Source organism: Ornithodoros turicata, unplaced genomic scaffold (genome assembly GCF_037126465.1).
Source record: "Ornithodoros turicata isolate Travis unplaced genomic scaffold, ASM3712646v1 Chromosome161, whole genome shotgun sequence".
Classification (NCBI taxonomy): Eukaryota; Metazoa; Arthropoda; class Arachnida; order Ixodida; family Argasidae; genus Ornithodoros; species Ornithodoros turicata.
Window position 1 is genome coordinate 83,669 of NW_026999322.1, and position 26,269 is coordinate 109,937.

The window sequence follows — 26,269 nt, forward strand, 5'->3', positions numbered from 1 at the left end:
ACCAGCTGCAGCAAGAGCGAAAAATACTTTTGCATGTTACTCAACTTCTGTCATGTGAAAACCGTAAGACGTAATGTGGAAATACATTTAGCAACACACAAACCCGCGCGAAAAAAAAAAAAAAGAAAAGAAATATACTTCAGACTTTCGAGGGCTAATTACGTCAGAGAGTAAACTGAAAGGTCAGTTACAACATACAGGCAAGTGAAAGGTCGAATAGCTATAACCGGACAGGCATAAAAAACAACCAGCATTCTGCATGTGAACCGCATTCGGTTGAACACAGGTAAGCCGCAACTCACGTACATAACCGTATGCTGTGTATGCTCTATGTCCCTATCTATACTCTATACTACTATCCCTATATGTTTTCATAAACTCCCCTTTGTGTTTTCCTGTAAGCTCTTCGTCGTCTTCTGATTTTTCCCGCTTAATCTATATACTATATATATACTGCAGTGTTTCCTACCGTCACCTTATAATTAAAAGTACATAAGCATAGCCCTCTTTGTATTTCTCTTTTTATGAAAATGTGGGCTGGTTCGGCTAGACATCAACCCCTGTCACATACTTAAATGTTTTTGCACGTATTCAGGTTTCAACGATGAACGGCGTACTGCCCACCTTTGTCAATCTCTTGTCAAATGTCGTCCCTAATTGTTGGTCTGCCTCGGCCAAATCTCGTTGTTTATATATTTTTTAATTTGCTTATGTAGTACAAACTGTAACTTAAATACCGATTGGCATAGTGCATAGAGTGCTATCCCCCGCGTGATGATTGTTTCTGAAGGTGTTCTCTAGTTGCAAGAAGGTGAAAAAAAAACAAAAAACAAAAAACTTGCTGTATGTTTGCTTTAACACTGCTGTGCTGCTTGTTCCTCTGTGCGCTTAGGTTTTCACGGAGTCCTCTCCAGTTTTCAAAAGGACTGAGGTAGAAGGTCTTTCTTAGACATGGTCAGAAATATAATCGTTTGAGGCCTTTTCGATACGGAAACACGGAAGAAAGTGAATTAGTGAACCTTCAGTTTCTCTAAGCATTGAAGAGATATCATCAGGACAGTGTAAAAGCGTGGAAGAGATTTCTATATACCGCCGGGGGAGGGGGGGGGTGTATTTCCCATGTTCCATATATGTCATCGTGTTATGTTGTTTAACCTGATTTTAAAAGACTTGCCCGGTCGGATGAATTTTTCATTAAAGGACAACGGAAACGAAATTTGTCCATTGCAAAAAAGGGACCGAACAAGGTGTAAATATTACGTAGAAATATGGTGCCACTAGTATTTTGCGAGTACGCAGTACGGATGGGCATATTTTTGACGATTACGAGCGCGCTGGGCCGCCCACCCGACACAATCGCCCATGGAGCGCGCCCGCTGCCGCAAAGCATTGGGGGAAAATCTGACGAGCGCGTGACGTCAAATATCTCTCGCGCTCCATGTGCGGCTGCCCCGTGAAATGGATAAACACGGCGAATTCCGGATAACGCCTGAAGATGTTCGATTCGGAGATCTCGTGGAAGTCTGAAGGCGATATATCCTATGAGAGATGGGTTCGTACATTCTTCTTCGTCTCCGTTCTCTCCCCGTAGCGGGAATCAGACGTATGCCGAAACGCCATGTGGAGGTAAATATGTGGAGGCCTTCCGTTTTCGTGAAAATACAGAAGGGGTCGCTCTTCTTTCGGCATGATGTACTTCGTTGAGAAGCCGAGGCTAATGAGCACCTCTGGATCAGTTTTGAACCATTCGTCAACGTCTGCGCACTCCTTGTCTCGTTTCATCTGTCTAGAAGTAGGCATAGACGGATTCGCGGCGAGAATAAGATTCCTATCTTTCGGAAACAATTGAAACATCATGACAGTCATAAAAAAACTCAGATATCGGCGGAATCTGAACTTCGCATCTCTCGATTGTCAGTCGAGCGCGCCAATGGCCAATACGGCCACGGAAACAACCACAGACTGGTTGAGCGTGTTTGTTCTGAAACATATCCCGGCTCAACGCAAGCTAAGGCACTTAGCAATGTAAGCAACATAGCTCTCGCCCCTAGAGAGAATGGGGTCACCTTCCTTCGTATGGATTTTGGGGGCCAGCCTCGGTAGTGTTGTCTTCGTAATAAACGCCAGTCGATGTTTGACGCTATGCTTGCGCTGTCTATCCGTGTGTCGCTCGTGCAAGGAGTTCGTGCAAGCATGTACAATTTTTCTTGTCGCGAGAATCAACCTCCGACCGCAACACAACCGCGAAATAAAAGGAACTCCAACAGGAGAGCTAACGTGCGTCACTTCCGTGGTCTGCTACGGCGGCGCGGCGACGCTCACCAGGGGTTCATAGTGCTCCGCGGCCGAATTTTAAACCGCGATTGTGGCGGTATTTTAACTAATATACGTAAATCTAAGTCGAATTCCAGATTGTTTTGGTACACATTGCAATATGAGGCAAACAGCTTTGCAGCTTATTTTCGCTTCCGTCGTCCTTTAAACAGTTGTTAGCGGAGTTGTGTGGTTGTGTTGTACATTGCGGGGAACCGGCATCGTCCTACATCGATGCCTACCAAGCCTACATCGTCCTCCTGCACCTGTGTTTTGTTCCTAGTACAGGTCCCGACAAAGGTTTACGGAACACGCGAGCGGTGTATTTTCTCCTCGGTACGACACCCTAGAAGCAAACGGAAGCTGGCGAAATCAGGCCAGTTCACTGCCTCAGAGGGGTGGACGACTGTGCTCTTAGCGACATACAGCATGTAGTTTCGGTATGACTACTGTTGTATGTGCCCGCTAAGTGAGTTGGATTTTACTGTTGTGCTCGCCAACAACACGTGATTCACCGATTGTTGAGACAGGGAGCTCGCGGCTATCATCGTGATAACAAGGATGAATCATAGTGGCAACACTTTACGGTGTATTGCTTTTATTATGCCATGATATGTAGACAAGCATGATATGTAGACAGCCATGATATGTAGACAACCCAAGCAGCACAATGTACTGAAAGTCGAGTGCAATAGGGGTGGACGGTATGTGTCTTATCAATGTTCTTTAGTTTCATCAGTCTGTTCAAGGCCTTCCACCTACCCGTCCACCCCTATTGCACTCGACTTTCAGTACATTTTGCTGCTTGGGAAGAGAAAGAAAGGTATCTGGTAAACAGTTGCTTTATTATGGACGACGCGTGACGAGCTGATAAACAATTGACGCTGACATTGATAACTGATGGTTTGATAAACAACTGACGTGAGTCACGAGTTGTTGACGAGCACAACAGTTAAGTCCAACTCACTTCGCGTGCACATTCAACAGTAATCATACCGAAACTACCGCTGTGTGTCGCTAAGAGCGCAGTCGTCCACCCCTCTGAGGCAGTGAACTGGCCTGATTTCGCCAGCTTCCGCTTGCCGCCAGGGTGTCGTACCGAGGAGAAAATACACCGCTCGCGTGTTCCGTAAACTCTTGTCGGGACCTGTACCAGACCAAAAGTGGCCTAAATTATGTAGAACAGTAGGCCAAAAAAAATATACATTTCTACGACGCAAGTCATCTGTTGATAAACAATAAATTTGTAAATCAGTGGTTAGGACTCAACATGCAGGAAAGCTGGTAAAACGTGAAGAAAAGTAACTTGGAGACACAGTAGGAGGACCAGAGACAGAATCGATAATTTCTCGTGCTTGTCTCCGTGTTTTCCCCCTTCTTGTAGTTACTGTACATCAAAGTTAATCAGATTAACGCGTCAGGTCTTTCACGACCATTTCCAACAGCTTCGTGTAGTTTTTTTTATTACTTAGATAGTGTGATAAGCGTCTGATTCGATTAATTATTTTCGCTTCGCACGAACTGAGGCGCGAATTCATCATAATGTGACATGGTAAAAAGGCTGTTCTAAATAGTGTATTCAGCACAAATATTGTAATTCCCAGATTTTCTGATTCTCCACCAGCAAGAACGCTCAAGATGCTTCAAGTGGTAGTTTTCATCGCTGGCTGCTGCATTGTCGCAACAGCCCAATGTACTTGTCAAGATGGTACTGTCGACGCCCGGAAAGTAAGTCTGCAACCTATGTAACCTGCCGCGAACCTCAGTGGTTGTTCAGCAAAAAGAAATGTTTAGAATTACTTCAGTAATTTTCAGATTACGAAAGTCATGCTAGTTTTGTCTTTGCGATTTCCTTTTTGTCTTGCCATAAATAGACAAGCGTGTAGAAAATACCTCAACCCAGTAAAAGAGACGCTCCCTGTCCCACTAATAAAAGTTGAAAAGAACGTTCGACTATATAGGCACGCTGAGACGAGCACAGTGCCATCCAATCTCACTTCGCAGTAATGAAGAGCTGTGAAGGGGAGCCTTTCCCGACTCTATCAGTTCCCCTCTCAATGTCGATAACATCTCATTACTGCCGATAATCCTTTAATCCTCAATTGTCACATTAGGGACAAAATCCCATTACGGCCGAATGTGTCTCATTACGCCAAAGACATCCTCATTTCCGCCGAAGATGTATCATCATGGCCAAAAAGAAGAAGAAAAACAAAGAAGCATCCACCACTTTAGTAACCGTTGTGTAGTATGCTTCTCAAAGTGTCTCTGAGGTGGGTGTGCCCGCATGGCTTGTGTAACACACAATGGTTCATGCACACAATATTACGCGACACTGCTTCACGCATCCCCCGTGAAAACTGTTTATGCTCCCACACTCTGTCGTACGATATTTCTATTCACTATTTTCTCCCGGTATTAAACCAACATCCTATACTGTTTGGTTCAGTGAGCAAACTGCTTGTGTGCGTTCTGAAACCGTTACTCCACAAGCGCATGTACCAGGATCCACATGGCCATGGGTATCTTTTACTCCGCTAGATGCCTTCTACATTCTATGTCCTCTTGAAATAAAAAAAAAGTACATTAGCGGCAGTACAAAACGACATATGCTCTTGGTTGGTGATGACCATGAGCCGTATGCCGTCAACCAGACATTTTTATGAGACAGAGACTGTTCTTCTGGGACCAGAAGAACAGTCTATGTTCGAAGTGTCGGCGGCTATCGTCCTGATTCATATACCATGACCATTAAGGACGATGACCTCACCTTCAGAACTACAAAGAACATTCCAGAACCCGGTCTCGTGATAACCATCAAGTGGCCGGACCTTCTAGATTGTGACGTCACTTGTGACTTTTGGGGGCCCTATTAGGCCAATTAATACCGACGAAGGCGAGGCCTCCGCCGCAACGTAGACTGAATGTAAATTTCCTTGAGCTTTTTTAATTAACTAGTCTAATTCACAATAAATCTTGTTTTACTTAATAATCCTACTTCTGTTGTCCTCGTCTCCTTTATTTTGTGTTTATATTCATTTCGTACCCATCGTCACTTCTCATCTCATACCGTGTATAACTGTACTTATATACAGGGTGACCCAGCTAAATGCGAACTTATTTTTTAACAATACATATATCACATTTTCCGATGATAAAGCAATTGCAATATAACATATGCTGAAGGGCACTCCTTAGGAGGGCATTAGCAAACTGCTAAGGCAATATCTTAATGAACTCTCAATGATTACCTTTTTAGTTATAAAAGCTACAAAGTTGTCCCAACGAGAACATCTGGTTCTTTCGGTCACCTGATACCGGAGCCGTTTTCAGAACATAAATCTGTTGGATAAGTTGTTCGCAAAAAAAAAAAAAAAAGAAATCGCGAAGGAACACCGAATTTTTTCTTTATTTTGTTCATTGCGCATCTCAGGAGACGCGTCTTTCCTTCACCCCTAATGTGAGAGGCCAAAGGAGCACATTGCCGCCTCATGAGATGAGCTTTAACTTGCGGAAACAGAACAAAAACAAATGTATCGGGTGACTCTATCGGAACTGCCCTTATCATGGGTTGCATTTTCTGTTTCCTTTTAATTTTTTTCCAGGATGCAAGAGGCGATGGTGTGCTGTTTCACCCCCTGACATTGGAGGTGAAGTATTGAACAAAATAAAGAAAAATGGTGTTCCTTCACGAATGTTTTGCGGACGATCTATCAGAGGATTTTTTTTTCTGAAAACGACGCCGGTATCAAGTGACCGTGGGACAACTTAGTTGCTTTTATAATACCAGTTCGCTGGACCGTGGTTTCACACTAGCCGCTGATAATAGCCTCCCTCCGTCAGCGCGCATATTTCATCTGTCTCTCTCCGCAAGGGGGAGAACAGAGGGTCGCTTTGATTTCAAATTTTGCTCACCGGGGACGTTAAGGGTACGCTCTACAACAATACAATTCACGTCAGCTTATTTTCAAAAGTGAATACATTAATAATGGAAGCTAATTGAAACTGGCAGTAATTACTTTCAGACTACGACCCTTAAGTAGGTCATTTGTGGAATAATACACGCACCAGCTGTCTCCAAGGAAAAGTGGTCTGCCAGATTAAGAAAATTGTTGTGAATATGTCGTAGTATGTCGTGTACCGTTTTTGTTTACCGTACTCGTGGTGCTCTATACAACTGTGCTGCTTGGTGTGTTTTAGATATATTCACCAAGTACTGTCCTCGATCTCCAATTTAGAGCATTGTTGGACCTGGCTCGGGAAAGCTTTATCTGGTGAAAACGACATGCCAGCAAGATCTAACCTGTTTGTACACGGTTCTTCCACCGGCCGACACTGAGTGGCCGGCACCCTATCCTTTCGGGTTCAAGAACACTACAACCGGTCAATGGTGAGTAACTATAGTTAGTCGAAAAAAGTTAACCCTTACCCTTACCGTTACTATGCAATTGAGCAACGAGCAGAAAAGTAACCGTCGTTACTCCGGTCTTTACTCTACATTCACGCAAATTATAACTTTCTTTGTGTGCCCCAGAAAAAAAAAAGAAAAAGAAAGAAAGAAAGAAAAAGGTTCAATAGGGCGGAAGAGGTGACATAACACGGAAAACAATGCATGATGTCAAACCCGAGGCTAAGGAACACGACGGGACAGACACAAAGACGAAGTCTCAAACACAGCTGAAAATTTTACATAATCAGTTTTACATCATGCATCATCTTCACCAGCTCGCTTGCTTCCTAGCCATTTTTTCAACGAAAAACTAACACGCGTAGGACAAGTAGATTTGTACCTCTACTGTATTTATCGCACGGGAAGAGGTTGACCGGTTGTGGAACAGCATTGCGTGGATATTCCCCATGACTCACATAGCCTCCAAAGCTCCTGGTACTACCACATTGGTGTAGGAATAGATAAGGGAGATAGACTCCGAAATTCCAAATCCTTATTAGAATGACCTCCGATTGCTGCAGTAGAACGGTCCAAAAAAGGCTGACGACACAAGAGGTTGACTTGGGGCACGCGAAACATGAGAAAGATAAGTAAATCTCTGCTGGAATAGCGATCAATTACTGAGTAATCGAGTACTCAGACATGTAATTAATTAATCAAAAAATTAAATTTCACTGACAGTAAAGTGACTGATTACTGGAAAACTTAAGACGTAACAGATTACAAGTAACGCAATTACTAGTAACGCGTTACGCACATGTCATCATATAGCGCACGTGCACTTCGAAAAAAATAAAGAGATGCTGTCTTAACTTGTTTCAAGGCATGTCGCATCCATTCGAAATTATAGTGCCGTTTTATTCCTCCTCACCATGGTCTCGAGTTACCCCGCGCGAAATACTCGCGTAGTAAGAGCAGACGCCGGATGTTCAGAGTATGCCGGAATTGCCTGCCTGAAAAAACGAGAAAATATCACTGCGCTTTGAACCAACAACTGCGACCCCTTAGGAAATGAATGCCGCGGCCGTGCTGGTCGCCTGAACGGCACCTTCCCAGCTCTCTGCCCTCCTTTTAGGAAGTGACGTCACGCTTTCGGAGCTTCCGCAGTCGTGGAAGGAACGCTGGTAGCCATAATGAGTTTAACTGGTATGATTAAAATTAGCTCTTTTCTGAGGAAGAAAAAAAGCCGAAAAAAAAAACGGGCAGATTTTCGGTCGACGCCAAACATAATGGTTTAGGCTTCATATATCCACGGTTACACAGGCTTTCTTAACCGCCGTTGAATACACCGCAGTCGAATGGCTCAGTCACGGTCCAGCGAACTTGAGAATGAATGGAATGGAACGGGAATATTGATCCTTTTGAAAAAAAAAAAGTCTTATGTAATGCGCTATTTATGTCAATCAATGAAATGTATTCTGCGCTTCGTGCAGACCATTCATTTTTAACGAGATCCTTTTTCGTTTTACTAACAGAATGCTCACGGCAAATGAGTTAGGTGTTTGACTATTCGACTCCTTTCGATGCCATGCAACTTGATACAAAGTGCGTGTGTGTTTTGTTGACGACGCCATAAAGCATGGCTTCCATTCCACTGCGAAGTATGTAACTCTATTTCATATGGTCCTTTCGAAACATCGACTTATTTGTGAAGAACAAAAAAAAAGAAACATACAAAATCAATAAGAAATAAATTGGTCCTCAATGCTAAGTCTTCCTCACTTCATCATAAAAGAGCGAAATGGATAGGGTGTGTTTTCTATTTAGTCTCAACTCAAACTCAACTCTGTTTTGCCTTCGGTGTCGCATCTTCTCTCTCGTCATAGTAACTTTCATCGTCTCCTTTTGGCACAGTGAAGTTAGAAGTCCAACACGCGATGAAGTTACTCTCACACGCAATGAAACACAACACCTACGGATGTGTTTGACAATTGGTGATCATCAGTTGCAAATAGGATGTTCACCTCAGCCAGAATAACTTCCCACTTTCCATCTGCACTGGCTGAGCTCGTTTAATTCTGAACCTGAACATGAGGTAAAAGTGTATGGGTCGTTGTAGCGCCATCTCTTGAACATGACACGAACAGACTCAAAGACTAGGTGGTAAATTTAAAATCTGGCAGAAGTGGTGTCATCTCTTCAGGGTGTTATTAAACGAACTATAGCAACTCCATGGCGCCATCTGTCCTAAACAAATCAAACTACGTCACCCCATAGTTCTAGTTCAACACGGACTCTCCTATGAATTTTGAGGCAATGGACCAGTGGTTCACACTCCTGTCTTGGCTTGGAACTAGAAGATCTAGGTTCGGTCGCTATTTCAGTAGTATAGACATAGACTGTATAATTTTCGAGCGGCATAAGAACCGAGCGGCATAAGAACCGAGCGGCACAAGAACCGAGCGCTATAACGGCCTCTTTTTTCTAATCCAAGATGGCCGATTCTAAGCCAACACAATCCAGTTCTAAGCCAACACAAGCCAAATCCAAAGCCATCTGATTGGCCGCCATTAGCTCCGCCCACTTCACACGTTGATTGGCCCATGCTAAGCCTACTGATCTTTGATTGGTTGACCGTAGCTCCTTCATGCTAATTAATTGGCTCCGCCCCCACTTCACACGCTGATTGGCTCATGCTAAGCCTTGACTGAGCATTGGTTGGTTTACCGTAGCTCCACCCCTTCATGCTAATTACTTGGCTCCGCGCGCCCCGTTGATTGGCCACCGCTACTGATCGCGCGCGCGTTGATTGGTTCACCATAGCTCCGCCCCCGCCCGTTTATGTTCATTACTTGACTCCACCCCGCCCCCAGCGGGCTTCACGCTGATTGGCCGGCGCGACCGCTGATTGGTCCAGGCGCGGCTGCAGCGACCCCGCTGCGGCCCTATCTCAGATGTCCAAACTTACCCATCTGATTGGTCCATTCTAAGCCACTCTCCCAGCCCCCCCATCTGATTGGCCGCCGCCACTGCCTTCACCGGCACCCACCAGACGGCCCGTTGCGGCCCTATCTCAGATGTTCAAACTTATACCGATTGGCCCGCCACCAGACGGTGCGCGGCGGCGGCGGCGGCGGCTTCAGATGGTTCTAACCTATCTCAGATAGCTCTATGAGATCGAACAGACAGGGAAAAAAATACCTTTCAACGTTTATTGAGTACATGTTTGAGGAAAAGCATGGCAGTTTTGGAGAGGTTGATTCCCTTGATGCTGGGCATGGTTCCACGGAAGTGACGGATCATGTAGACGTCTCCGGGACAGCGGCTGAGAAAAATTTCGTCCTCCGTGAGTTGGCACTTCCGCGTGCACTGGATATCTTCGTAGCTGTCGCTCACGTCCAGCGAGTGAAGGCACGTACGCAACGATCCAGTAGCGTTCCTGTCCAGGTTAATGCCGGACCGCATAGGTACCACGTGCCACTCTCTGATGGCCAAGATGTCGCCGGGGCATTCGTGCGCGTACGTGTGCTTATCCTTCTCCAGCTTGATGCTCGCCGTACAGTTGCCGGCGTCCAACGCCAGTGCGCACGAGACGAGCGAGAAGAGAACGAGGTACCACATCCTTCCAGTGACGCAGGTCAAATGACGCTACTCCTACTCATCCACCGCATTATCTGTGCGGCGGCGGGGGAAAGAACGCCAGGTGAAATCTCGCTATCTACGTCATCCACTCGAGCTTACCATATTCGCAGCTTCCGTACGGGTAGGAGTCCACGTCATTGTAGAGATATCGTTTGTCGTCGTACGCCATCAGACTTCTCTTCACATTTCTGATGGTGTACATGCACTGTTTCTTTCCCACTATTGACACCTGTTCGTGCGATACGCTGGCGTGCTTGAATAGGGTATCGCGGTACGTGTCATGGAGGAGGTGTTTGCGCACAATGTTCTTTTTGACCCCTTTAGCTCTTGCAATTTGTTTTCCCCCGGCTAATTTGATGGAGTACATTTTGGCTTTCAGGCATATTACTTCCTCGATGGGTACGCTACCCGTTTCACTTTTGAACGCGCCAAGTCTACCGCGATTCCTCTCGCTGTACAGTGGATGATCACGATCGAAGGAAGACAAGTCTAAATGGTCGTCGGCGATCGCGCGTAACTGATCTTCGTAGTCCTTGCAGAATAGGCCGAGGATCAGAGAATCCGTGTCAAAGTAGCAGGTAATCACCGGACAAGTGAGCTTGCTCAGCAGGGTTTCATAATAGAACGAGTACATGGTTAACTTACTCAGTTCTAAAATCGTGAAGCCAATCTGCAGGGGGAAATCGCATCGCACTTTTCTCTTGCGCATTTCGAACATGACACAATCGGGGGACAAAATTTCCATTCGCGCGCATTCCGCCTGACTCCCGAGGCGACTCGCCGTCTCCTCATCGAAGGCTACTCGAATGTCTCGCATATTAAATTTATTTAGCAACGTACGCCCGAAGACCGCATTATTTGAGATTTTATAGAAATTTTTCTCGAACGTCGTGCTCGATGCGACGCGTCTGGCAACATTGTCCTCAATGTAGGGACGCAGGAATGGTGCCTGACGAAATTTTAGAATTCTGTGAATTTTTGTCACCCGCATGCCCAGTCTACAATAGAGAGCGAGCAGCGCGTAATGAACCACGTACTCGACCTTGTCCTTGCACGTGAGCAGCAGCTTTTTGCTGTTCGCCGGCTGATACATTAACTCTTCGAGGAGCCCTCGCTGGAATGGTGAGAGCCATTCCTTCGGGACGACCGCCTTCTCGGGAGCCAGGGGGAAGTACCGCGTCAGCGCGTGGATAGATTTTGGATACTCCAAATCGCACACGTACACGTATCCCACGTCCGAATCTGTGGGATGACGCATAAAATCCACGGAGCTAAAATCCTCGACCCATTCGAAATCGCCGACTGGGAGGTGCTTTATCATACTGAATCCGTAAAGATTGTTGCAATCTATGTACGATATGTACACCTCCTCTTTATCGGGATCGTAGCCACTGCACAGCGGGTTGTTAGCCCGTAAATGACGCCTGCTCGCCTGACAGAGTCCACCTCTAACACCCGATTCGATGGTCCGGTACATGTCCTCGGCGATGATCAGCTCCAATTTTGCCCGCGTGTAATTTAGAGCGCATTGCCACGAATAGGATGCCAGCGAAACACAATGAAGCAATTCCAATCCGCGCGCGTCGTAGCACAGGCGCCGGAAGTGCTGCATTACGTCAGCATGTAACAGGGCATCCGTTTTCAGGTACAATGCATTATAATCCCTCAGATTCGAGCATCCAAAACGTTCAAATACGTGCAGCGCGTACTGATAGTCTTCGTCGCTTATATCCTCCCCCGTCAGATCGTTTCGGAAGGCGGATTTTGCCGGCAGAGCCAATTCGTCATAGACCGCGAACGAGCTAACGTGGCTGTACGGGAATACACCTTTACGAAGCAAAATTTCGTAGTCGTCTCCAAATACCTGCTTCAGGCATTGGAACGCCTCTGCGCCCCCCATGGATTTGACGGTTTCCACGAGCTCTCCCAGCGACGAATTTAGGTACTGCATGGTATCTCTGAATAGGAAGGTGCCAATTTCGAACGATCGGATTTTTTCCATGGAACTGGCCACGATGAAGGGAGCTCGCTTCCACCCGAGAAGGTGAAATTCCCGCAGTAGTCCGGCCAAATCGTAGGCCAGATTGTGCACCATGATGGGCAGTTTTTCCCGCGTCGTGCACGCTACGTTACAGGGGTTGCACAGCGTCGCGATGTAATTTGTCTCGCCGGCAGTACAACGCTTGGAATGGTCGTGGTGCCGGACACGGGATACATCTTGCGCGAACTCCCGCCCGCAGTACGCGCAGTGGGTGGCAGCTCTGTGCCGCGCTCGTTGCTCATCATTCAGCACCATTTCCGCGGGGCAGGCGTTCAGGGCGATCATCTCGTCCCGCATTTCCATCAAAGCTCTGACGCACTGCCTCGCGGAATCTTCACCGTGGTGCGCCCTGATGCGCATCACCTTCGAGTCGTGGGTGCGTACGAGCACGGCACAAAAGCTCGAGGTGACGTGACGCTGCATGCCAACACCACTGGGCGCGAGTACGCTCTCCGTGTCCAACGCGACGACGTAGTTGTACTGCTGCTTGTACTGTATTTTAGTAAACTCTACAAAGTTTTTGCCCGGTTCGCAAAATTCCAATATGATTTCGTTTACGTCCGCGCACAGGCGACGATGTTTCGCCATGCTCTCTTCCTTGTTAAAAGAGCGCGTGCAACGCTCGCATACGAAACGCCTGTTGTCTCTCATCAGTAAGCGCTCGAGAGACTTGATTCCGAAAAAATGTTCATCTACAGCCAATAAGTGAATTTTCTTTTCATACTCGAGTTTTGGGGATCGCGACACGTGCACTCCCTGATCGACGTACTCGTATACGTACACGGATATCTTGTTTTTATCTTCGAATTCGTCCAGATCAGAGTAGGAAACGGGGAAGCGACTAGGCCACCAGTACTCCGCGGCATAGTTTTCACATTTTTTCCACGAATTACTTTCCTGCGGGTGCAGGAGGGCAAGCGTATTGTATTTAAAACACTCACCCTCCTTATGTGCTGGTAAATGAATATTCGTCAGCACGTTCCTGCGTTTAGCCAAATGATCGGGAAGTGCCCCTTTGCATCCGAATTTTTTAGTTTTCACCGCGGAAATGCATATTTGAACCTTTTGGACGTCGGTGGACACGAACCCGCTCCCTTCCCGCTGATAATTTTCTACGCGTCCCATGGACTCCTGAATCGCGTCCATTAGGGTATTCGCGACGGCTCCATCGCTGTGGACTTCGCGAGCAAACGCCATAAAGTGGGCTATGTGCGCGGTTATCTCCCCCCGAGTTTCCCTCACCATTAAAACATCGGAACAAATGCAAAACCTAAAGGGTATTCTTTGCGCTCTCAATATGGCGAGCATATCGTGAAAGTGACTCATTAAATATTGTCGCAAATCCTCTACTCCCTGATCGTGAACAGATGCCAATAGCGTGAATCTTTTGACGATACCTCTAAATGCGGCGTCAGTCTGGAAGAAGGGCAGGAAGGATGTATCCACGTCGGGGTGAGATCGCATCACGTGAGCAGGCAGTGTAGGAGGTGCGCCGTCCCGAGAATCGTCGTCGTCGTCCGATTCATCCTCGATATCGTGAGGATCAAAAAAGCAGAACACACACCGAGGCACTGAAAATAAACGCGCATCAGTAAGAAACGTGCAACAAGTAAAGGAGGGAATAACTTACTTGTGAAGCGAGTGAAAGCAGACTGTTCCCCCCCTGAGGCGATCGCGCGGCTTATAAACCGGCATCCACGCTACATGCGCCAACACGTCGGGGCTCGCTTGTTTCCACGCGGTCGTAAATCATGTGGCACCTCGAGGATGAGGCCGCGTTGGGGGCCATCTGTTTAATATCAGAACGCGCGCGCGCGGCCGCAATGGTGAGCATTCACCGTCGAAGAAAATGTTGCGTCAAGGTAATGTAAATAGGTCTTCTCCGAGAAATTGGGTCACCTTGAGTCGGTTGCATGTTCCAACACGTTGGGGTCGCCTGTTTTATATCAAAATGCGCTTCATGGCCGAAATGAGTTTATACTATAGAATGGTGAGCTTTGTTTTATTCTCGGGGAAGTTGCGTCAAGGTAATGTAACGAGAAATTGGGTCACCTTGAGACAAGCCCCAACACGACGGTGCCATCTGTTTAATATCAAAAACGCACTTCCACCCATCCTGGCGGGCCCTAGCGAAAAAAATGTTGCGTCAAGGTGATGTAACGAGAAACTGGGTCACCTCGTAAATCATGTTTTCCGAGGCCACACGTATTAAAACCAAAAGTAAACTGTTGTGCTTGATGAGACAAGTCTATCTGAAGGAAAATATCCCTACGAGCCCACCCGCTCATTGCCGAAACAAGCGCCAAAAACAAAGGGTTCGCTTATGCAGTTTCCAAATGTCCTTCGCGCGCGCGCGCATCGGACCCAAGCGAAAAAAAAATATTTCAAGGTTTCTCCGAGGAACTGGGTCGCCATGGGGCCACCTGTCCAATATCAAAACGTACTTCACGACCAAACTCCGTGGCGAGCTCAGTCGCAGAAAATGTTGTCAAGACGGTGTAAACAGATTTCGGTTTCAAAACCTAGAAGGCCGGCAGACGATCCACATTTTTATATCACGGCACCACATAAACAACCATCACGAACTTTGTGCGTTCAGCGTGTTCAAAACAAGTTTGCGCATTCAGACGAAACAAGGTTGCGCGAGCGTGGAAAGGAGGGGTTGCCTACAAAAACGATCTCGTGAGCCCAGACCTCATCCACTGCTCACCCGATTGCAACCACCCCAGACTGAAATCGTAAGTACTGAATAGATTACACGTCATTCAATGGGTATAGCTTTTTTTCACGTGTTTCAGATGAACTGTCCAACCTGCTCTCGGCCTTTACCGGAAGGATCGCACTTCCGCGTTTTGGTCATCGGACCTAAGGTACGGGACGCAACATCACCACCACCACAGCCACCACTGCAGCCCTCGCCGGAGCCGGAATATATATGCATTGATTTGAATGCGCTCTCGCCGATGCTGCCACCAACACCGCCCGACAGCTGAGCCATCAAGTGCACGTGCTACCTTCTTCTTCTGTGCTCAACCATAGCTGGACTATAGACCGGTCATAACATCGCTTCTACGCCTTCCTCTTTGTTCTACTGAGTGCCATCACAGCCAACAGCTTTGCTCACGCCGCATATGAGGAGCACCGCTTCGAAGCCATGTATGTTTTTTTTTTTTTTTCTTTCGCGCTATCATCTACCGCTTAATAAACGCTTCCAGCCAATGCCTATAAATCGTAGTTGTCTGTTGAGGAGGGGTTCACGCTAAGTGAAACGACGCGCTTTATCCGGAAGAAAAAGAAGAAAAAAGAAAATTCCCCTCGCGAAGTTGTAAATCTTTATACTCGGTGGGGGTGGTTCGCGTTACCCGCCGCAGTCTCACCACCGAAAGAGCAACAGTGAGTACCAACTTATTTTCACTCCAATAGCTATAGACTTGCGCGCATATTTCAGATGCAATGCCCAACCTGTGGTCACCGTTTGCCGGAAGGGTCGCATATCCGTGTTCTTGTGGTGGGAGGCCAGGAGGCTCCATTACCACCTCCCTATAGTGAACCACAACCGTCTCCACCTAGCTATTTTGAAGAGCAGCGCGGAAGGGGTCGCGGACGTGGGTTGCTGTCTATCACACCGCAAACGAACGACCAACAGCAACCATTTGCCGTCGCTGGTCGAGGCCAGCGACGCGCCATGTAAACAAAAAGTTAATAAAACACGACGGTAAAAACAGTGTGTTCTATGCGTTCGCGTGGGGGAGAATAAAGGACGCCAGGCGTTTTTAAGCGACAAACAACTTTTCTAGCAGCTTTATTGATTTTAGGTCATTAGCGGCGAGATTATCGGAAAACAGGGATACAATGCTCTTCAGTGATTTCCCTTTCGCCAACAATGTCGCCGCGATACAACAGTACACACCACACATTGGAGAATACAGGCTTTGGATACAGACATCATTATATTCGTCGACGGTGAGGCGTTTCAGCTCGGGTTCGATGGGCGGCAATCCGAAGGAATCAAAGTAGATGAGGTCATCCTTCATTTTCGCGTACAAAATCCAGTGCTCCCCAGCTTGCTGTCGCCGATCGGTGTTCACCACGATCATACCCGGTCTATCCAGTGCGGGCAGACGATCGTCTCGAGCGTATACACCGCGGAAGAGTGCCGAAGTGTAATCGTTGTACTTCAGGAGTCTCTCGATATCTTGCTCGAACATCGCTAATCCAGTGTGACGTTCCTGTTCTTATCGATGGACATAATTCGCACACTCTCGGACAGTATCAATACGGTCGTGGGTTCGGCCAAGGCACGTCGGAACTTGAGTTGCAGACGAACGTTTCCACGCCTGATCGGTGACAGGTGGACGGAGGATTGATCCGGATCCAGGTCGTAGTACAGTAGGAACTTGTTTCCAACGTAGTGGTCGTATTCGTAGGAGACGTGCTTCTCACACAGCTGCTCCAAGAGGTTGAAGTAGCTTCGGTGGTTCAGGTTATTGCTGAAGTCGAACGTGTCTATTCGCTGCGTCCCGTTCACGGTGAGCGTCGCCGACTCAATGTCGCAGTTCACGAATCGGTACGGGTCCCGATTGAATGCTCCCTGGTAGGCTAGGGTGGGCACGAATGCGACCACCACCTTAGACGGTATCTTCTCAGGAAATAAATCTTCCAGGCATGCATCCAGGTTGCCAACTGGTAGCGAACGAATACGCGATTCACTTCCGGCCAGTGTGTAGAGAGCCTTGCGCTTCTGCAATTCCGTTTCGTGTCCGAAGAATAGGCTGGGAGACACGGTGATTTTCTTTATGTACAAAGTGGCACTCATGATTTCCACTCTATGCGTGTGCTGCTCCTGATCGGTCTTCATAATGCGGAACGCGTCGGAGCCTTGATAAAAAACAAGCCTAATTTCCACTCCCGATATGAGTAGCTTAGGCTGCAGGAAAATGTCCGAGTTGATCTTGGAAACCAGGTCGATGGTCTTGCCGCCACGTGTGAGGTTGTATCGTTCGGCCGGTCCACGAGCGCGAATGTTGTTTTCCGTTTGACGCGCTTCTTCTTGCGTGTACAGACCTGCTTTATGCACGGTATTTTGCTCCGTGGTGCTGGCGTGAAGCAAAATATCCAAGTAGCTTCTATAGCTATACAAATCATTATTCGTAATCAGGGTCTGATTCAAGAAGAGGCTACGTTCTTGAAAAGCGAGCTGGCGAACGCGTTGACGGGGTAGACCTCGTCGTAGGTCGTCCGATCGCCAGCCTGTGTTTCCGGTAGCGAACCATCGTCACGTACGATGCGGACTTTCGTCACTATGTACGCGGAGTTCAAATCGAGATAGTGGTGCCCCAAATTCGAAAGCTGGAACTCTATGACGGAGGATATGTCAGCGACCGGGTAGAATACCTCATATTCCCCCTTCAGTATATGCCACTGCGTTCCCGGCACGGAAAATAACTGCGTTTCCGACTTATCCAACAGAGGAGTGTCGGGATGTACGACGTTAATCGTGTCCATCTCGCAACTAAATTGTGGCCGCGCAACCAGCGTGATTTATGCCGTCGAAGACGTCCGGTTTTCTCCTCTTTCTTCGCCCGCCAGCCCCTCCGAGGTCGCGGAGAATTTCACGACCCGTATCTTTCGCCGATCTTTTAAGCGCACTTCGGAAAGAGTCTCCCTCCGACAGATTTTTGGCCACGCGCTTAGCGGCCGCAACAGCCGTCTTTTTTAAGTAGGGCGATACGCGTTTAAAGAGTGGAATAGCGAAACGCCCGAGCTGAGAAAAGAAATTGCCTCCCCTCTGGTACAGGTGCGACCTGTATACCGTCGGAACGCCAAATCCGTAGATTGGTACCGCTTTAGTGTACATGCTTAAAGTGCAGCGTCAGCGTCGATCTACCGCGATTTTGTAGCGGTAGCTTGCGACCGGTGTCGTCGCGTATGGAGACGGTGATTGAGGAAATTTCGCGCTGCACTAACTTAAAATACTGAACGGGTATAAAGCTGAAACTCAGTTGTTCTTTCGTTCTATCGTATACGAATGGAATTAATTTCAGTATCGGATGCCGCCTGTTTCCCACTACGGAGGGCGTGACGAGATCCGTGTATATCATAATACAGTTAATGGGAAGATCTATGGTCACTTCGTCGACGCCCGTATCGTTTTCCGTAAATACGGTTTTCGCGCCGAAACCCAGTAGGTACGCAAAGTAATCGGATAATGTAAGCGACACGTTTTCCCGCAAGCTCAACGAACACTTCCTCGCCCATGCATCGTACGTGAGGGAAGCCTCCGGCTGCAGACGCTCATGGATGGCGCTCACGAGAGCTTCGGGTGTTTCGTAGTAATTCGGTGGAAGTGAAATGCGCCGACTTTCCGTCTCTCGAGTGTTTATGTGGATGCGGTACGTCTTCACTATGGGATTACACGTGATGTGCTTTCGGGATCCTTCAACGTGGATGTGCTTCACCTGAATGAGGTCCAGGAACTCGGTCGACAAGTTGAAATTCGTCGGGAGAGAGAGCGAGTAAGTGTTGTCTTTGTATTCCACCCGTGATTCTGTATCGTTCGTCGCTCTGAAGAATTCGTTGAATGTGTCGGTAATGAGCGATCGGGGTTCTAAAATTAGATCGTTATTGATCACTATCACCCGGCGAACTCGCATCATAACGGCTCTTTCCTCCGCGAGCGGTAACACGTTTGGGACGGCGCGTACTTTACCGCCCTCCCGGTGATCTCCATCGATGTCGACGATTCCAAAGGCGAGATGCAGCGGTCTGTCGATTAGTTTCGCCGAGCGCACGCGCGACGGTAGCTTAAACACATGGAGGAAGGAAACACAAGGAGCGGCCCCTCCGACAGTTTTCTATCGGGACGAGCGTAGCCGGCCTCGCATTGCATTCTGGGATGCTCCTGTCTACCACGTGACCGTTCACGTGACCCTCCAGACAGCACGGCTCCAGCCTCCAGCAAAGCAGACGACGCGAGCTGTAGTTGTGTTGCAGTTCAGATGGCAGTATTACGGTGAACGCGTGCTTGCACTTTATTTCTGTGTGTTACGAATGTTTACTGTTCTATTAGAAGACCAGTCACAGTGTGCAGAACGCAAAAGGAGTACGCGGGACCGGAAACCTTACGTGTGGCAACGGTTACTTCCAACGTATGTACTTTTCTTGACTAAGTGGTTAAGAATGCCGTTCCATTAATCAGATTTGTACAATTGAAGATATGAAATGAATCTGCGGCAGAGTTTGAGGTCCCAAATGAACAATTCAAGATGACTCGAAGACACACGGGCGACTAAAGCAAGTTACCGTGTACTTACGAACAAAACGCGTTCCCGTGACAGAGCTGATTTCAGTTCAACGAGAGCGACAGCCGGGACAGGAACACATTACCATACGTCGTTCCTACGACGGTGCTCACATTTTCACAATAAATTACTTCCAAGAAGCAAAATCATACGGACAGCAGCGCGAGAAACAAAGCATTGCAAAACCGAAACTTTAGAGGGGATCACGTGGTGGACAGGAAGCAATGTCGATTTTGACCCGAGCGACCGCTAGAGGGTGGCTACGCTAGTCTAGAGGGAAGAGCCGCTCCTTGTGTTTCCTTCCTCCATGCTTAAACACGTATGCCCGTATTCACCAGTCACACTTAGCCACTGGTTTAGCGGCGCCTGGTTTAAGTTGATCACGTGATCTCTCCGGCTCTGAAGCCTCTTTGACCACAACGCATGCGCATTATTCACGTTGTCACGGGATGGTTGAGGGGAGGGAGAAATTAGCAGACGACGGAAGGGCTGCGAAGAGAAAGATGTCCGGTTTTTGTTTTGTTTTTCTTTTTGCTGTGAGGTTGATAAAGAAAAGTTCAGGCGGCGCTGCTACAGGTGGTTGCGTGATGGTGTGTGGGTAGCCGGCGGTTAAGCCTGCCTTTGTGTTTGTTAATATGATCGCTAAAACAATGTACAAAGAGCGCGTTTGGCAAGTTATTGAAGAGGCAGGAGTACGTATTCTCGTGGAGGCGATCGTTGTACTTTTGTCAGTGTTCGGTCGTCGATTGTGGTTGCGTATAATAACTGCACCTCCATGGACCATCGCTTGTTTATCGTTTGTTGTGCGGCCTGTGTGGTGAATTGCAACGATCAAGATAGCCTTTCGATCGCTGGGGCATGTCAGCAGCGTGTTTTTACGCTTTCAAGCCTGGTGTCATGTGCGTAGCGTGTGTGCAGGCGCATCATCACGGTAGGCTGCCTGTAAGTAAAGAGCAATACCATTGATGCAAGGGTGGCCATATCCTGCATCGGACTCCCACACGCATAACTTTTATAGTGTTATGGTTTCAAGGAATTGACGTAGTACTTTACAAGGTGTCACAAATCTGCAACGCATTAAAGCATCGCTTCGCTGGCAGCGTTTGTTCTGGCGCACGACGGAAAACGAACGGTGCAGTCCTGTTTACATCCGCGACCTGTGTGTGTGTGTTTGTGTTAGCGCTGTTTTTGTTGTGTTACCCAGGCTGCCCCTGCCTGTGAGTTGTGTGGAAGTTGCCAGTGTCGTGACCTCCTGTCGTTCTATCAGTGCGGTGCTATGGTTAATTGTGACCTCCTTTATCTGCGTATCTCTGCATGTAATATTCCTGTACAAATCATCAAGCACTGAATTGATTTATTCTGTTCAGCTAACAAAGACTGGCTGTGCTGTGACTGTCACTTGCTGGAACTTAATATAATGGGAATGTACACACTTGGCCTACTGTCATATATTGAGCACACTTGACATCACAGATGCCATATCTGCAAAAATAAAAGGGCACACTTTAGTGTCGTTACAATAGATTCGAGCCATTCAGAATTTGTTGTTTATTGAGACCACCATACACAAAACAAAAACAATCTTCTCTTTGCTGTTAAATGGATAAAATATCTCTACAGAAGGTTTTATTTGTCTCAATAATGGTGTTTCAAGGGTGGAGCAAACATACAATGGACAAAGGCAAACACATACAACAACAGCTGCAACATCTGCTACAAGCCAATCCGTACAGCTATTTGCATTGTGCTTGCTTGTTCAGAGTCATATATTATTGAGGAAACACTTTTACATACCTGGTCAGGGACTTGTGTATTCTTCTGCGCTCATTCTTTATGAGCTCCTCTCTTGACTTCATACTGGCATTGTAAACAACCTCACTTCCATTATCATTGCACCATTACATGCCAAACAATCGCCACCACCAATGCCTAAAAACTCACCACAGCTTATGCCAGCTGAGGCTTTCAATTTAGGCTTTTTGTTCAGGAAGAATTTCTATGGTGATGCAGTTGCAGTTACCACTTCACTTTGACACAGATAGCTGAACTTTGACAGTAAAATCACACGAGAGGCCCGTGTGACCTCTGCTTCTCCTTTGGCAAGGCTGCTCTGAGAACTGCCACAGTCCAATTGTGCAAATTAAGGTATTGCACGATTACATCAGCAGCTCTATACAGCGTTCTTGAGAATTTTCTTTTTTAGCTTTTAAGTCATGCTATAGTTCTCTGACTGTTCCCAGTTTTCTACACTGTCCTGTATTGCAGACAACCTGAAATACAGATGGTAAAGCTCTGAAAAATTTGTGCATGTGCCCCACTCATTTGTGCACTGCGTAGTTACGCAGTTATAAACAGCACAACTGTGTGCTGAGAGATTGTGCTATTTCTTGAGAAACAACACCGTGGAATATCAAAGCAAACAGCAGCACTGATCATTGTCTGCTAGCTTTCTGTATTGATATGTATTGGATAGTAAGTGGAAGGCTGCAATGGACAAATGAATGCAATGCAAATAACCTCATATAAAGAAAAGAATGAAACTTGAAATCAGATGCATCTTATCTACAATGTGCTGCTATTACTGTTTAGGAAATACAGGATTGTATATCTTTCTTCCACATTTTCTGTTATCTTTTGAGACACTTTGGCAGTTGTAACTTTGCAAAAGCAGACATATTCATTCAGCTATATCAGCACAAAGCTATACAACCAGACAGTATATTAGTTTTGTGAACGCGGTGTACTGCATCGTCAAGGAGAAAGTCTGGGAGCAGAAATGTGGGACATTGCTTAATATGCAGAAAAATAACATAGATGTTTTTGCATGGCTGACCACCTAACTTCAATAGCCAGTGATGAACATGCGATGTCTTCAGCTGGTCTATTCTGGAAATTAATAGGTGACGTATGGTGAGGGGGGGATGGTTGCAAGTTAACAGCACCCAACAGCAACAACAGTTTCACAGATTTTGGGCAAACACATCTATGTTGGCACACATCAAGGGCATATAGTTATTTCAATACACTTTATTGAACTTTATGTACCCATATGGGTGCATTACAAAAAAAAGTGGGAGGGGGCAGGGTTACAAAAAGAAACAGAGGTAGAGGTAGTGCGAAACTCTTCTTTAGAAGAAAGGAAAAATTCCGCACACACAACCACAATATTCCTGAAGCAATGGTTTCTACTCTTACAATGACATGTTTTTCATGCATTTAAGCAGGGTTAGTCACGTTCCAGCCACATATCCGTACGACAATTAGTTTTCTTCACGTATTGCATTAAAGAACTGCGTTCCTGAAACAAACTAAGTAAAAAGGTGTATCATATGTTACTAGTATGCTTGAGGCGCTACATATCCTCCTGGTGATGATGTGAAGGAAGGAAGCTTCAATTTTTCCAAATGTAAATGAGTGCCGTGGTGGCTTGCATTGTAACAGCATCTAGGCACTCTTTCCTGTGGGCTTTTGAGTGACAGATTCATGCACATTAGAATCATTTGTAATGATGCTGATAACAACACTCTTAATCACATGAGAATTTTGTGACGGTAGTATGCCCATATTGCGTTCATCCTTCATTCACTGGTGTGCATTTAGGGGTGGAGTGTGAGTCAAGGCAGAGGTGAGCTAGTACGAAATGGGAGTACCTGTTCCTATCAGGTAATATACAGGACATGTCAAAAAGGAAGAACCGTGGGCACTTAGCACGTACATGTACTGGTGTAAGGGGAACGAAGTTGCAACATAATTGAAAGCACAGTGAAGTGAAGTGTATATTAGAAGTGGCCATTGGTTTGGTTCATGCAGTATTGCCACACCGCTATTCAGAACACATTGAAGACAGACACAACAGAACGAAATTACAGGCATTTGGGCATTCATGATAAACAGAGGCATGGTTGCAATGTGTATGTGAATGCAGATGTATAGAAGAAATCTTGTGACCTGATTACACAGGGACGTGTTTTTCTATTCTTAAGATTTGCCTTGCAGCATATGAGACTACACAACAAGTGCACAGATCACACCAGTGTAAAGCTGGAGTGTCGTTGACATCCGTGTCGCCACCATGTCATGACATCAATCTCATGACAGCTGTCAACAATGCATAGCATGTGAGATTTGCCAGGAAATCTTGCAAAGAATGAGCATGCCTGTGTTCTCAGATCACATGATCTGTCATACATCTGCAGTCACATCATAATGATACCCACGATTTAGCACAAACGATACAAATGTCAATCTGCCACGTGGTGACTGTCCTCAACATAGCTGCGTTTCAGACAGATCGATGTACTTGTGCGCTGCAGTACAAGGTGGAAAAACAGCATTACCAATAACAACAGGTCCCTGTGATCTACATATATTTCAAGGTACTGGTAATTTTGTTACTGGTTCTCTTTGCACCGGCTCAGACACACCCTACATGTCCTTCCATCACAGTTCCCTTTTTCATGATCTCTATTTGTTCATTATGTGTAACAGACAGCATTTCCGGTATTCAATCACTCTTCATGTCCAATGTACAGCAGTAATTTCAACTGTTCCGTGTTGGTACTTCCTGTGCCAGTAAGAGTGTCAGCTAGTGCTTCTGCTTTTCATGCTAAACTGCCCAATAAAATTCCGCTCTGTTGCACTATCAATGCATTGGAGTTGTGTCTCCACGCACAATGTAGGAAATATTTCTTTTTTCCATAGCATTTGGCATGGGACACACATCTGTACTCCACAACTAATAGTTGATATCCTTAATAATAATAATCCTTGTGGAAATGCGTAACAAGTTTTATTGATTTAATGCAAAGAAACAACTCGAAAGCATGAGGTACAGGCACTGCTGTGCCCATAACAGATAATTTGGAAGAAAAGAAACAAAGTGTTGGGCATACACAGTGCTGCTCACACAATGAAGGGAAACACTGAGTGAATCATGGTCATGGGCTTGTATTGGCAGTAATCGCATCCCAGAAATATGTTGCTTTGATAAAGTCTGCAGCCAGGTTTCTTGTGTTTTGTGTCTTGCGGTGGCAGTCTACAAAGCCACATCTACTGTTAGCAGATGATAAATTTGAGCATAAAAGCAAGCAGCTGTCACCTTGAATATTTTCTATTATTACGGTACATCATCATTGCAGAAATGTTTGTTGTTGGCATATTTGCCCTCCCCTTCTGGTGTGGTGTGCTGGAAGCGGTAGAGCACACATTTTAGCTACACATGTACTTACATGTGCGTCCTTATAAAATTTTGAGACCTTCACTTCTCTGTGCATTTTCTCCTGAACCGGCAAGGTGAAACCTGCTCACAATTTTGCACGCAGCATCTGCACACACCTGACAGTGGTATCGACATCATGACTACATGGGCTGTTTGACACTCTAGTGCTGTGTATATATCCCACGTGAAGGCTCTTATTTGTCCATACAAATTCGTCGACACAAAACACGGCTCACAATATTTCCTTCTATGCCTCTGTGGGATATTTCTACCTGTACTTTTATCGAATAACCAAGTCTGATATCCTAAATACACGCTTTTTTGTCAAAATTTCTCCCAGTCGACATATACAGCAGCACTCTGCATTGAAGCCGATAAGCATAGCCAGATCTCACCAGCACAAAATTGCGCCAATAAACATGCTCATAGTGATTTCCAAAAAACATTAGTGCTTTCATAATGACAGAACACAATAGTGCTTTCCTATGGGGCTTGCATCTTTCTGGGCAAGCAAATCAAGCTTCCAAGGGGATCTAGAGCTTCCTCCATATGGTGCCCTTTCCAGAGTCGGATCTGAAATATTGCACCTTGTTAATGCACTGGGACATCCAACATATAACTCCAGGTACCCTCTCAATGCTACTATTTTGGAATGTCACTCATAGCATTTCAAAGGCGAGCTACGTGCTTGATATTTGTGCCTTTACATGCTGGGTAACATGTACCATACTCCGCTGTATAGCTGTAAGGCACATGGAGGTATAACAGTTCCATGGAACCTCCCCTCCCTCTTTTGACCTCCGTTTAGTTTAGAAGACAAACACGATGGATGCATTTTTAACAGGAAACACTTAACAGCAATCTAGGAACACACAGCTCGTTCACAAGTATCGGCGATCACTGTAGTGTGCAGCAAGTCGTTAAATGTATCAGTCAGAACCAGTAACGGCAGCACAGCACGGACTATTGTTAGTGATGCATAACAGAGGCACTAGGGGATGTATTAAAAGTAATACGCACAATCAGCGTCGTTTCTGTTGCTGGAAGTGACAGCTGTTTGTACACGACTTCCTGTCAGCTTTGGATCGGAAAGTGACTTGTGTCTAGCTGCCAATGTTGACATCACTAAATTTGACGATGTTGGTCCTAAATTAGGAGAGCGGATTTCAAAATTTCACTTCATATCGATCGTTAACTTTTAACTCACTGGCGGGTTTATTACTTCACTTACTTCGCTCACCTGTTCCTCACAACGTTCTTTTTGCTTAATTTGCGCAATTTCGACTTGAAAACTATTGAAAACTTGAAAACAGCGTCCAGCAAAAACTATTTTTGGGTTGTTTCTCGAAAGGCTCATTCACAGC

At 46.3% G+C, this 26,269-nt stretch overlaps 1 protein-coding gene and 1 pseudogene across 2 annotated transcripts; one reads left to right on the forward strand and one right to left on the reverse strand.

Annotated features, from left to right (window-relative positions):
* The first annotated feature begins 250 nt into the window (after positions 1–250).
* LOC135372710 (uncharacterized) overlaps positions 251–26,269 on the forward strand; it is a 74,900-nt pseudogene continuing 48,881 nt past the window's right edge.
* Positions 9,872–14,229, reverse strand: LOC135372708 (uncharacterized). Of its 2 annotated transcripts, XM_064606206.1 has the most exons (3): positions 14,017–14,229; positions 10,445–13,957; positions 9,873–10,377 (listed from the first exon to the last, which is right to left on the reverse strand). In XM_064606206.1, coding segments are annotated over exons 1-3 (3,534 nt in total). In that variant the 5' UTR covers positions 14,018–14,229; the 3' UTR covers positions 9,873–10,357. The 2 variants fall into 2 exon arrangements, with proteins under 2 accessions (XP_064462275.1, XP_064462276.1); XM_064606205.1 differs by having other exon boundaries at positions 9,872–13,957.